The sequence below is a fragment of the Chlamydotis macqueenii genome, chromosome 1 (assembly GCF_036417535.1).
Source record: "Chlamydotis macqueenii isolate bChlMac1 chromosome 1, bChlMac1.mat, whole genome shotgun sequence".
Taxonomy (NCBI): domain Eukaryota; kingdom Metazoa; phylum Chordata; class Aves; order Otidiformes; family Otididae; genus Chlamydotis; species Chlamydotis macqueenii.
In genome coordinates, this window is record NC_141556.1 from 190,122,657 (window position 1) to 190,136,068 (window position 13,412).

The 13,412-nt window shown below is 34.0% G+C and overlaps 1 protein-coding gene across 2 annotated transcripts in view; it reads right to left on the reverse strand.

Moving 5' to 3' along the window:
* Positions 1–13,412, reverse strand: part of NBEA (neurobeachin) — a 509,094-nt gene that overhangs the window by 64,471 nt on the left and 431,211 nt on the right. For both annotated transcript variants that reach the window (XM_086771979.1, XM_086771978.1), the window contains exons 45-46: positions 12,354–12,494; positions 4,508–4,627 (exon numbers count right to left, since the gene is read on the reverse strand). In XM_086771979.1, coding sequence (XP_086628105.1) covers positions 4,508–4,627; positions 12,354–12,494 — 261 coding nt within the window. The remainder of the gene's footprint in view (positions 1–4,507; positions 4,628–12,353; positions 12,495–13,412) is intronic.

Consider the following 13,412-nt stretch of genomic DNA (forward strand, 5'->3'; position numbering starts at 1 on the left):
ACTGACCCACAGAATTGCAACTTCCTAAAGAGATATACATTCCTTTGCAAATGTCAGGTATTTATTTTTTTAAATTTAATGCAGATTTTTTAAATAGTGATTTGGATGTTCCCTTTAAAAATACATTGAGGCTGCAAAATAACAGTTGTGGGAAGTGTCTGCATTGCTTAAAAACCTCAATTCACTAGTTAAAATTGACCTACTTTAGAAGTGACTTAAGCATTTAAGAATAAAGCACCTCATAGTCCTCTTTCTTAAACAATAACTGATGAAAAAAAAATAATAATAGAGAATTTTCTTTTCTAAAAAAAAAAAAGGATTTTTAAAATCAGACCTTGCTAATAAAGAATTAAGACAATTCATGTATTTATTTAATATGGCATTTGAAAGCCAAAATTGTGGTCATCTTACAACAGACAGCATTGAGAAATCTCAGATTAATTCATTATACATGCTGTTTTTAAATTATTTCATAACCTGTGCCACAGTAATTAATGAGATTAGTGAGATTAAATGTACTTGAAGCAGCTCAGATGAATTTCAAATATATCATAAGAGATACACGAATAATGAACACTTGCTATTCTAACAGTTTTGAAAGTTTGCTGCTTTGATGGATAGTCCATATTCAAACACCTAATATTTACTATAAAGACTCAAAAAATCTCTAGGGTGGGAAAACAATTTACAGCATGTACACCACATGGGATTCCTCACTACAAAAGACCCCCATTTATAACAGCCAGGAAGAAGCTACACAAATATGCGGAACACTTTGACAGAGAACATGCTTTAAGATTTTGTACTCACATGCTAGCTCTATACATCTTTTCTTTTGCACTACTTTCTCGCAGGACCACTATATAAATGTTAGAAGTTGCCAGACAGCTGAACATGAATTTTTTGATGTTTCAAACTCTCCGAGTTGAAGGTGTTTTATTATGCAAGACAGAAGTTGCTGCTCTTAGGAGAGGAGGCAAAATGGGTAGAGATTTTTAGGGAGTGTCTTCGTAGCTCTGCAAACCTCACTGCTTTTCTAGGCCCTGAAAACTTGATTAAAATGCTTTAAAAGCCTGTAGGCATTCCAAGCAGTAGTATAACTAATCTGAAAAAAAAATTGAGTATTTGCAGTATTAATAACAGTTCACTTTGCCATCCTTTTGCAGAATGAACTCTGAGGCCTCAGGGAAAAGTTGGCCCTGATGTCATGGCATTGAGAAATGTAGTTCATTAAGATCTTAAGAAACAAACAACAGCAACAATTAGCTGCTATACTCATTCTTGATTTATCGCTAAGAAACACAGACTCTACAAATGGGAAGGGCCTAAAGGGTCAACTAGTGCATGCTCTTGCCAATTCATGATTATCCCTGATGCTTTGCCAGTGCTTTGCCAGTCTATGTTTCTAAGAAGCTTGGGAAATATGGGTTTTACTACCTCTCCTTGTGAGGACATTCAAATTCAGAGAAGACACAATTCCACTTCAACTTTTCATACTCTGCTGGTTAAATAAGCATTTTTCAACTCTGATCCCTTTCCTCTGAGGTTTACCTCTTTGTTCCCTGACAAACAATTCTTTTACATGTTTGCCTATTTTATAGCATTTATGATACCATGTCTTCACTTTTAGACGTTAATTACCCCACACTCATGCATAGTTTTCTTCCTGTATCCAACTCCTTAAACATATTTGCTGCTCTTATGGCTCCCTCCAGTTCGGGTATATACTTCCACTAGCTAGTTCCCAGCAAAGGAAGCACTAAGAATTTGCCTGATCCAGCATGAATACATACTAAAAATTGAACAAGGGGAAAAAAAACCAAACAAACAACTTGTGTTCTTCAAGAACATAAAAGCTCTGAAACAAATGACTGACTAATGACACTATTTCAGGTGGAATTTAGATGACACGAGATATTCTAGTTGTTACAATGTTAAGGATATAGCTTTGGTATCACTATAAGCTTTCTGCATCCTGCTGATCTTCAAGTTTCCTTGTTAAACTGAACACAAAACAGCAACGCATTGACATATATTGCTTAGGCTACTGAGGTATACTTCAGTAGACTTATTCCAGTAGTGGCTTTGTATCAATGTATAATAAATCAATTTGATGATGCAATACACTGAATGCTGACATTAAATACATTTAAAAACTCCTCTCATTTCCACATTTTTTCACTGTTTCATTTTTATTTAGATAGCTTATGAACTTCTTCTATTTGCTTTAACATCCCTAAAATATTCAGCTTATTTTTGAATCTGCTTTTGTTTATCTATTTTTATCTTAAGCTGAATCAACTCATAATAAATCAACCCAAGGTTAATTTCTAAACTCTCCTTCCCTGTATCTTCATTAATTAACAAAACAATATTTTAAACAACATCTTTAATCCCTAAAGCATCCCTGAACAGACAGGTCAGGGATTATCTGGAGAAAACATTTATTGGCTAACATACGTCATCTGTGCCTCTCATTAGATTTTCTGTAATGAGTTAGCTCCAAGTAGTATTTCTCTTTCTAATGGCACAACAGAAATGTATATATATCTAAATCTGACTCTGGGGCTCTACAGCAGACTCCCAAATGTATTCTAGAATACATTATTTTATAATCTTTCCTCCAATAGAACTCTAATTTTTAATTGTTACTATTTTATCCAAGTTATCCCTAGCTCCCTTCTTTAAACTTAATGACATTAAAGTACATAGCTACCCCACATCTTCACCTTTTGCCTTCCTTTTCTGAAGGTGAGTACTTGGTTTTGAGCATCTTTTTAATACTTGTTTTATTTTAATAACTTGGATTGCTTTAAATACAAATACATTCTATAATGTAACTGCTATTCCTCCATAATTCCCGCATCCTTGCAGTAGCAGGCAGCAGCAGTTTAAATTACCCTACTTGGTTCACAAGATTCCTGGTATTTTCATAAAATCATTGCAGTTCTTTCTTTTACTGATAACTCATTTGGTTGCTAGTTTGGGAAGAATCCTTTCATTAATTATATACCCTAGCTGAATACCATCCTTCCGTCTGTCCACAGATATTCCTTTATCTTTTGCAATGCCTTCATGTATTTGACTGCCCTCCTCCTGTGTACTAAAGCCAGACAAGAAGATTACAGTCACTTCCAACTGTCTTTCCTTATTCCTCAGTTTAAGGCTCTTATCTTTTGTTTCAGTCCCACTCCTAGCAGGCCATTTCCCCAGATATTCTGGTAGAATACCAGGAAAACCAGATTTCACTGAAAGGGAAAAATCAAAATGTCAGCCCTTTGAATTTGAAGAAATGGCTGCATTTCAAATACAGTAGGTACTAACTCAAATTGTTTCCAAGTTTTGAAATTTCCTTTGTTTTTTTTTTTTGCAAAGGTAACAGCGATAGTACTTAAAATACTATTGACTTCCACAGGAGCATAAATAAACATGAAATGAATTGTAAGAGGTTTAGGTTAATTTCTTTTCTTTAAAAATCACTTTCTCCCATATGTTAAGATGGCCATACAATTTATAATTCATTATTATAATTAGTAACTGAATAATAACAACACAGTTTGTCCACATACACTTCAGACACTACTGGAATATTTATGCAAACAGGAGCTCTGGAATAAAAATAAATCAACAAAACTACATCTTCTTCTTTTGTCAGGTTAAGTAAAAAATACAATGGAAATGTGACCTTGACTTTAGTATTTCCTAGTATGAGTGGCAGTATCAAAATAGAAGAGACATCTATCCACTTTAAAATAAAGTTTTTTAAAAAGAGCAATTAATGCTATACTGCAGCCTTTTACTATATTATTAGAAAATCAGAATCAAGAAAGGATTCTATTATTAAAAATATTATTAGATCTTGGTTTTTTTTTTCTGATAAGGTCCCACGTATGTGAACAATAACCCTTTGTATTTAACAATAGGTAAGGAACAACAACAGTAAAATCACCCTGCTCTCCGGCTGTTTCTGTATATCGTGTAGAAGTTGTTTTAATCTAATGCTTATTGTTGCATAATATCCCCAGGCACAGTCAAGTAAAAGCTAAAGCTGTACAGAAAAGCCAACATTTTAAATGGGTCTTGTCATTAATGTTTTATTAATTGCCCCAGGCAATGCAAACCCAGAGCTAGGCAAGCTATAACAATATGACACTTTAAGGTCAAATCCAATTCCTGCTGTGTTTTATGGAGTGGGCCAAATATTGAGTTAACAGCAGGAAAGAACAATTTATTGGGCTTTTCTCCATATCCTGATTATCTGATCTAAATTAGATCAGTTAGGTTATTTTTCACTAAAAACAAAACACCTTTTGTCCACTCAACTTCAAAGAATCTTTGATTGTTTCTGTTAGAACAATAATCTTCAGTAACATCTACCTTTTACTTAAACTATACCTAGTGTACTGAATATAAATATATGAAATATAAAACCCTCTTTGTCCCTAGCTAAAACAAAATACCATAAACAAAAATGCACATTTATCAATTTATTTAATGTATACTCTACCTTCACATCTGAGGTATCTCTTTGGCTGTTCCTCCAAGACCTGGCTACTGAAGAGAATGTTCGATCTGGGTGGTCAAATTTGCCATCATTTGCATTTAGAAAGAATGTTGTAAAGGGCTCCTGTAGTCAATTAAATGAAGACAAATTAAGAAAATAGCAGAAGGAATCATGCAGCAGGTTTCTAACAAAATTCAAATTACTTTTGCAGATCAAAATACTTCATAAAGGCACAATTAAAGAAAAGTATGGCACTTCATAGTTATATCTATGCATGGGTATCTGTACTGAATATCTTAGTACATTTATTGGCACTAACACATTTTGCACACACAAATCTTGAGTTCTGGCAGGAAAGGTTATTTTATATATTCACTCTTCCATAAGACTAATTATGTTCCAGTTCATGATGGTTGCCTACTTCACTCCAACCATCGTAAATACTCTCTGTGTTATTTATATTACCATGCTTTGTTTATCCCTTGTAAGATTATATGTCAAAATAAAATCTTTTAAAATCCCACACCTGGATATTCCTTTTGTTTTCATTTAATTTAAAAGACCTTAGGAGGTTTCATTTTGCCTCACAGTGGGCAGAACGGCTGTACTGTCACTATGAGGCTGACTATGGTTGCAAGGTATCTAGCTTTAGCATTACTTTGGGGCAGAGGTACAGAGATTAAATTATTATTTAATTATTATTTAGATTAATTATTTAGAGTTTTCACTTTTGTTAATTCTACATGAAACCACACTCCCAGTTCTTACTAAATAGAACAGCTATTAATTTTTGGGTAGGAAGAGCTCAAGTCTTAGACAGTCTGGAGAACACATTTTTATGTCACTGCATTCCACTACAGGGGAGGGGTTAAAAAGGGACCAAATTCTTAATTTGACAGCAGAACCTGAATACCGAGATCGTTGCCAACTCCCTGGTTTTCCAGCACCACTCCATTAGCGCGCTGATTCAATTAATATTTGGCAATATGTCCACACGGAATGGAAAGTACTTCTTCCTCTTTGCCAAAGTGGGTGGGGAATGTTTGACAAAGTGTCTTTTTTTTGTTAAATTCACACCCAAATTTATTTCCTTCCAAGTCCTGATCATTTGGAAATTTTGTTAATCAAAGGAGTTCATAATCACTAGATTATATTTCTTATTACAGCATTAACCATCTACTATTTTAATTTTATTCTATATATCCTCTGTTTTCTTTTTGGAAACTTTTGAACAAAGCAGGGAACTCCTCCATTAATAAAGAAATTTTGAGGGAATTATGTCACATCATTATACATATTGTATTTAAATTACTCAAGATTAAAGAGGACTGAAGTAATTAATTTTCTCTAGCATTTAAAAGCAATTAAAATATACATAAGGAAAGCATGGATGCAAAGGTAGTGAAAGAATCCAAAAAGAGATGGAAAATAAAAGAGGGAATTAAGATTTCCAGAGGCCATTGTTTCTCTAATCTTTATTCCACTTCCCAATTAATCTTTTCAATCATATACGACAGTCAACACAGGCTATTTTCTTTCAAAGAAGAGAAAAACTCTAAATTTCTGTCTCTAAGGGAGAAGGAATGGGATATCTCTCTTATTGCTATCATCGTACGTCGGTATCTTTGAAGTGGCTTAAGAGAATTGTTCATATTTGAACAAATATTTTTTTTTTAATTTTTTTTTAGCCAGAGACAGTATCTTAACTTTCAGTGTCTGTCAGTGTAAATATGGAATAGTTTTTGTTTAATAATGCAAGACATTGTACTGGTAATTGATTGGTGGAATTTTTTTCCATGTATTTTTTTCCATTGAAACATTGGGGATTTATATTAAAAAGATACATTCAAAAGAACAGGTCACAATCTCAGAAATATACTTTCATCAGTTGATTTATTCCCATCAGAGAATCCTAGTATGTGTTAAATAATTAACTAAAAATAATTAAATTAAATAAAAAATAATCACAATATAATTTCTTGTTGGAGGACCCTAACTCCCATTCCATAACGACCTTGTTTGTACTCATTAATATTGAAAAAGTCTGTGGCAAGTGAGGAAGAGGTTTATAATTTGACCAGAATATTAAAATCTAAAAGCAGCTCAATTTGGTGAGCAGCATAAAAGTATCACAATGAATTGTAATACTGAAAGAAAAGAAATTGAGTTTTTATATGTCTAGATTTTACAGTGCTTCATATAGAGAACTTCATGTAAAATATAAATGAAAAAGTGTATGATTCAGACCTAGAGCTAGCAAACTGAAAATAATATACACAGGAATTAGATTATATTAATTTAGTCTAAAATACTATTAATATTATAATTTTAACATTAAATGTACATTAAATTATTTCAACATTAGAATTATTTTGGCTTTAACTAAATTCTTACCCTCCAATTCTCTGTATATACTTGCAGCAGTAATCTTTGCAAATTATGATATGTTTCTAGTTTACTTGTTCTGAAAAACTTTACACATTGTTGATCTGAGCTCAAATAATTCTGTCTTCTACCAACCCCAACCTATCATTTTTTTTCTTTATAAGCTACATGTAATTTGTTGTTGATATTATTGTGCAGCAGACTGTGGGTCACTGCTGAGGCTCTGAAATCAGAAGCAATTGATGGATTAAAAAAAAAGGAGAAACCAGAAAAATGATGTAATTACAATAAATTATGTAAAAACATTAATCCAAAATTCCATGACAACATTATTTTAAGCATCCGAGACAAATACACAAAAGCAATAAAATTCATAATCAAGGATTAAACTTTTAATAGCTGAGCACTACAGGGTGCCCTATTATGCTCTCTTGCTATGACCTGTTGTGCCTATCTTTTTGGATTTTTAATCCTTAGCAGAAATTCAGAGCTTTCACTTGCTTTATCTCAGACCTCTCACACAATTTTAAGGTAATTTTATTCTCTGGAGAGTCAAGTGCTTATATTATATAAATACAATTCCTATCTGGATTCAATATACTAATTTAAATACTGTTATTCTATGATACCGATTACTGTCATTTCATGTAAAGGTTTTGTTGCTGTGAAAGCTATAAAGCTCCACAATGTTTTCATTATAACTCCATCTCACTCATTCCTAATATTCTGAATAAAATTCACGCCTTGTTCACTGCCAACAAGAGAGAAATTGATGGGGTACTTGATTGCGATGAATACAAGCTTGAGCTGTGGGAACAAGTAATTTTTCCATTCAACAGCACTTCTCTCCCTCCATCTCCCTTTTAACAGTGCCTAGTCCCATTTGAATCACGTATGGTGGGAGTAAGGGAGGGAAAAGGAAGGGATGTGTCATTCTGAGACATGTTATGTCAAACAAAAGTGTCTTTTCAGCCATTTGCAAGAGGAGAAAAAGAGAGTATTTGGGGTTTTGTCACAGTGATGTACACCTTTTGTCTGATATAACTGTGACTGTTCTGCTTAGACCTATCAACCAGGAGGCTCAGATTCACTTCTGTTTACAACAGGATTTCAAGTCCTCCTCACCTTTGAATCTCACTAAAAACTGGGTTCAGTTCAATCAGACCAGACTCATAATAAATACAGAATTTCTTCTACCTTGGACAAGTACTTAGTTTTAGTAACAATAACTGGAAACCAATTATTCTCTACAAACTTCTTGACCACAGCATTAAAGAATCACATTGTCTAATCTGTTCTTTATTTCAATGACAATGTAACTGATTCATGAAAATATAACTTTTTCAACAGCAACTACTGAGAGCATCCAATTGCACCATAGCTCTAGCCTATTTAACCAAAAAATGTGAAAACAATTTTGATATTCACATTCAAGCCAGAATTAATTCCACTGCCTAGTCTTCTGTTTTATTCTATCTACTTTTCAGGCTGACATTCACGTCACTGGAATACATGGCATTCTGATGTAGGATTCTTTGCTTAAACTGTTCTACCTACTGCAATTCAAATAGTCACTGGCCCACGTGGAAAGCATGTGAAGAAAATTACTCTTAAACCAGGTGGTAAGATCACCTATACATAAACTACAAATATTTAACTCCATTGATACGAGAATGGAATTCTGTCAACAGAACAGTGCATCCCTTTCCAGAATATCTTTAATTCTGTTTGCAGGAGAAAACTTGTGGGTGATGTTGGCTCAGATTTCCCAAGGAACAAGCTTAATTTTTTAGGTTTAGATCTAAAGATGTGGAATGTGCAAAAATGTTTAACCATAGTTTGATTTCAGTAATGCCTCAAAGGAGAGGAAAGCAGTATTATACAAATCATGGTGTTTTCTGTTTGTTTTTATTATCATTATTAACCTGACTCAACAATACGGTTGACTTGCACATTCATTACCTACCTCTGTAAAGTAGTTATCTAAACTTTAATAATCCACCTCTCAACTTAAAAAGCTGATAATTTTCAAGAAACAGTTGATTTTGGATATAAACCTAACATTTTTAGAGAACATGTGGGATTCATTTGTAATTATAGCATCAATGATTTCTAGACTGTGGCTCAGTTAATTTCTGAATAAGCTAGTTAGAGGACTGTTCCCTGACCTTTGTGAATTCCAGTATTATGGAGTGGTCTGAAATGCACAATGGGTTAGTTTAAATAAACACGTACAGGTTAATTAATAATGATAATTTAAATTCACATGAGTATGCATGCACACAGGTATGTGTGTGTGCAGGGGGCCTGTACAGAAAGAGGGTATGTGCATTATCTTGCTCTGGGAGAGTTTCAGGGTCAGCTGTATAACCCTCAAAAGTGACCATAACCAATCTGATACATGGCCTAGTGAGGCTAAACCATTGCTTATCCGGAAACTGCCTTCATTTTTCTACTAGCATTCTTACAGAAGAGAATGGAGCACACCTAGACTTGTACAACCAGGTCACAGAAAATACAAACAGAAGCTTTGCAGATGCACTAGTAGCCCATAGCTTCAGTTAAGGATTACATCCTATTATATTAAGTATAATAAAAGGCAGAAGAAGAATAAAAATTAATAATTAAATTATTAAAGTAATTACCAGTAGCTTCAACATATTATATGCTAAGCCACTGAAAACATTTCTGAAAACATAATGAAACAGGTCAACTTTAAAGATGGATTTTTACTGGACACTCTTAGTACACAAAAGAACTCAAGAGAAAACTGAACTACCAGTGAAAAATTTATTAATGACAAAATGGAGGCAGAGATTGATGGTATCGAAATCAATTAAGCAGGATAGAGCTAAGGCTAAGGCACAAAGTGCCTTTTATAAAAGTAGCCTGGTACGTCAGATAAAGGAAAGCAAGAGAGGGAAATACAAGGCAGCAGGGAGCAGATTATCACAGAATTGACTCAGAAATATGATATTACAAGCAATGTTTTGAAGAGAACTGACAGGAACCAGATTGCATCTGTCAAAGCCAAAAAGCAAGATTCAAAAAAATTTTTAAGGTTTTGTGGCAATTACACAGCTCTATATATACATACTTCAGAGTGCCTGAAACTACTTTCCCTACTGCAAGTACTGTTTCCTCCAATACAAAGGTCTATGCATGTAGTTTCTCCCCTGGATCCCCATTACTCTATACTGTTTTGTTCTGCTTCTATCTAGACTCTTTCACTTCAAGTATACTTTTTGTCATAGCTTTTTGTGTTTGTTTGCTTGTTTGCTTTCTCTTCATTTCTCTCTTTTTTTTCTTTCCCTTTTCTCTTATTCTTTGGTCTACTCAGTCTTCTCCCATGACTTTACTTCCCACTCCTCTCTTTCACTCTCAGTTTGTTGTCACTTTCTAGCAAAAGTTCTACTGTCACACATCTCTTCCCATTCATCTTCTCCAATCTCTTAAAATACTGAAAGCATTTTTCTGTCTGAATCTCTGCATCTGTTATTGTCACCCTCCTCTTCCTGGACTAGACTGTAATTTATCTTTTATAAAATATTCTTCCACAGTATTCTTCACAAACTCCTACCAAAACATAGCTCAAAAATTCATGAGCAAGAAATTCTACTTTGACTTCCAGAAATCTGACTTAGCCTTATCTATCAACTTCACTGCCATAATCTTCTCCCTTAGGATTTTTCATTTGTTATTTTGTAGCCAAAAACATAATGTTTTACTGTCTATATACACATTTAATTTAAAACCTTTATTTTGAGTTTCCATACACAGCCCTATCCAATCTCATCACATTATTTCTTTTTTCACATTTCTGAGCTTTAAACTTTCCCCACGTCTGTCTCCTTCTCACTTCTGTTGTCACCTCCCACTAGTGATTGCTTTTCTTTGCTGGTCACTCCTATTGAAACGATCTTCAAAATACCTATCTAGGTATGCCCTTGTATTAAATGCTCCCTTTGCTGTTTTCACCTTCTTGCCACCAGCAATCTCTTCCCTGGAAAGCACTGCTTTTCCTTTTATTTTCTGCTTGCTAGTCTCACATATATTTTTTAACAAACACAATTTGTCAGGTCTATATTGCTAGGCCATCAAAGCAGAGACCTTGTTCTCTTGTTCTGTTAGGGCAGAAGGGAAAGAGAGCAAGAACACCTATAGTATTACATAAACAACAGTAGTAAAAATGACACAGTATTAGCCTAATACAGGAAATGAATACTCCTTGGTGTGCTGTACATTCAGCCTGTAAGCAGACTTTCAGACCTAAGAATTTGCCGACTAGCAAGAGGGGATCTTTTGTTGAATAGCAGCCAAAACTAATAGATAAACATGCAAATAAACCCACTGGTTTTAATATACTTTAAGGCAACAAAGAAGCACATGTGAACCATAAAATGTATTCGCAGTACATGAATAATTTAGCAACTTTTAAAAGGAGTACAGTGATCACCCCATGTAGGAGTGTAATCAACATTTAGTTTCCCACGGGTTAAGAAGTGTATCCTGAATTCATAGACACATGAATTTTTCCTCTCTGACCAGAAATACAGGATATGTCTAAGGGAAGTTGAGATGAGTGAAAACCCAGATCTCCAGCTTTGGGCAGCTCTGCTTTGGTTGGTTGTGTGCAAAACATGCTTAGAAAACGCCTTATTCAACAGATTTTTATTAAAAGGATATAGTTTAAGTTCAGTAATTATATAGTGACTCGATTTTTCACCAATTCAAATTTCTCTTTAAAGTCTCCTTAAGTCTCTCATCAACACTCCTTTTTCTGTAATTCATTATGTTAACATATAAACTGAATTCAGATTCATTCTGTCTTTGAAGTTTGGCCCCCTCCCCTAGATCTGATCTTGAGGATAGGATTTAAGCATGAGTTTTCCAGAACTGAAATAGCAGTTTGAAGCTAGAATCTACATCTTTACATTTCTGAAAACTGTAAGTTATTAATTCATTGAGAAGCATAGTTCATTTGCATAAAATACTACTCCATGCTGCCTTAATATAAAACCGGTTTTATATTTCCCCTCTCAATCTGACACAGTTCATTGTGCCTTTTATGAAAGGCTTTTCTTTAACGGTGTATATATTTATCCCTAGCTGAAAATAATAAATGAATATATAAGTAGTATCAGCTTTTCACATTGTCTAGAGACTTTTTTTAGGTGGATTTAGTTTTAGATGGATTTTCTTCATCATATGTGTCCTTACACCACCACAATTTTGTGTTTCAACATTTTTCAGATTGTTTGAGTAGTAAGGATCCCCCAATCAGTACAAATGAGTATACACAGTATACCTAGAGAACTTTTGAGATTTTAAGGTAGGGAAGAACAATGACATTTTGACAGGAAAGTACTTTAATTTAAAAAAAAAAAATTGAAATAGTGGTAAGTGACAGAAGAGATGCTGTAGATAAAGATACTAATGAAAACCAGGATCCAGAAATACTTACAATACGAACAAGCCAAGCCAGTGTAGAAGTAGATGTAGAGTAGTGGGTGTTGTAATGATAAGGTGGAGTCTGATCATCTTCCCATGTCTCATACCGTTCTGCATAGAAGACTGCTCTCTTTGGGTTCAAAGCACCGATAGGCTGCAAAGGGATAAGAGGTCAAATATATCATCAACTGAAGGGCAACATGACTGACATGTCACAGGTTAATTCTGCATTAAGATTCACCACATAGAAGACTCTGCAATCAAACTCATTCCATGCTGTAGTAATCCCTTCAGATTGCTGTAATCTTAGAATTTCTTTTCAAAGGCTTTGTGTACTAAAAGTCTTATGACTTTCCTTATTTTAATTAACAAATACAAGTGATCCACATCTGCAAAATTTCAAGACCTTCTTGAAGTATGAGTTGTTTCCCAATTAATTCAGTAACATTGCTCTGAAAATAGACTTCTAAAACTGCATTTTAAATGCATTGAGGCCAAACTAATATTTCTGTTGCTGTCATTCACCATAATCACACAGCTAATGAAAACTGACTTTTGCTCACACAGGATACTTTGTAATGCACAGTTCATGATGAAAAGATTTCACGCGGAACTGCTGATGGTGTCTGGTGATCCTAAGCAGAAATACTTAAAAACCATGCATAGTCCTGCAGGACTGGATCTACTTTCTGATGGAACAAAGCCAGGTTTTACTGAGTGAAGCAAACAAGCTTTGTACTTAAAACCAGGAGAATTTGCAAATTATTCACAAATTCAAAGTCCATTCTGAGCATACTTACTAGACAATCTACACAAATCAGGTAACAACCAAAAGAAATGTAATATGGTAGGAACTGTTGATTTTGACGTGTCTACTTAGGGGATACATCCTTTTCTCTGATTTTTTAAACTGACTTTATCTCTTAGTTTTTGTGCAAATCATATTTGTTATGGTGTGATACAAAAGTCACTGAGATAAATAAAATGCAACAGAAAGTAACTAAAATATATGTGATCTTAAATTTGTTTTTCCAGGTGAGATAGTAGTAGTGTATTTACTACCTATCTGCAA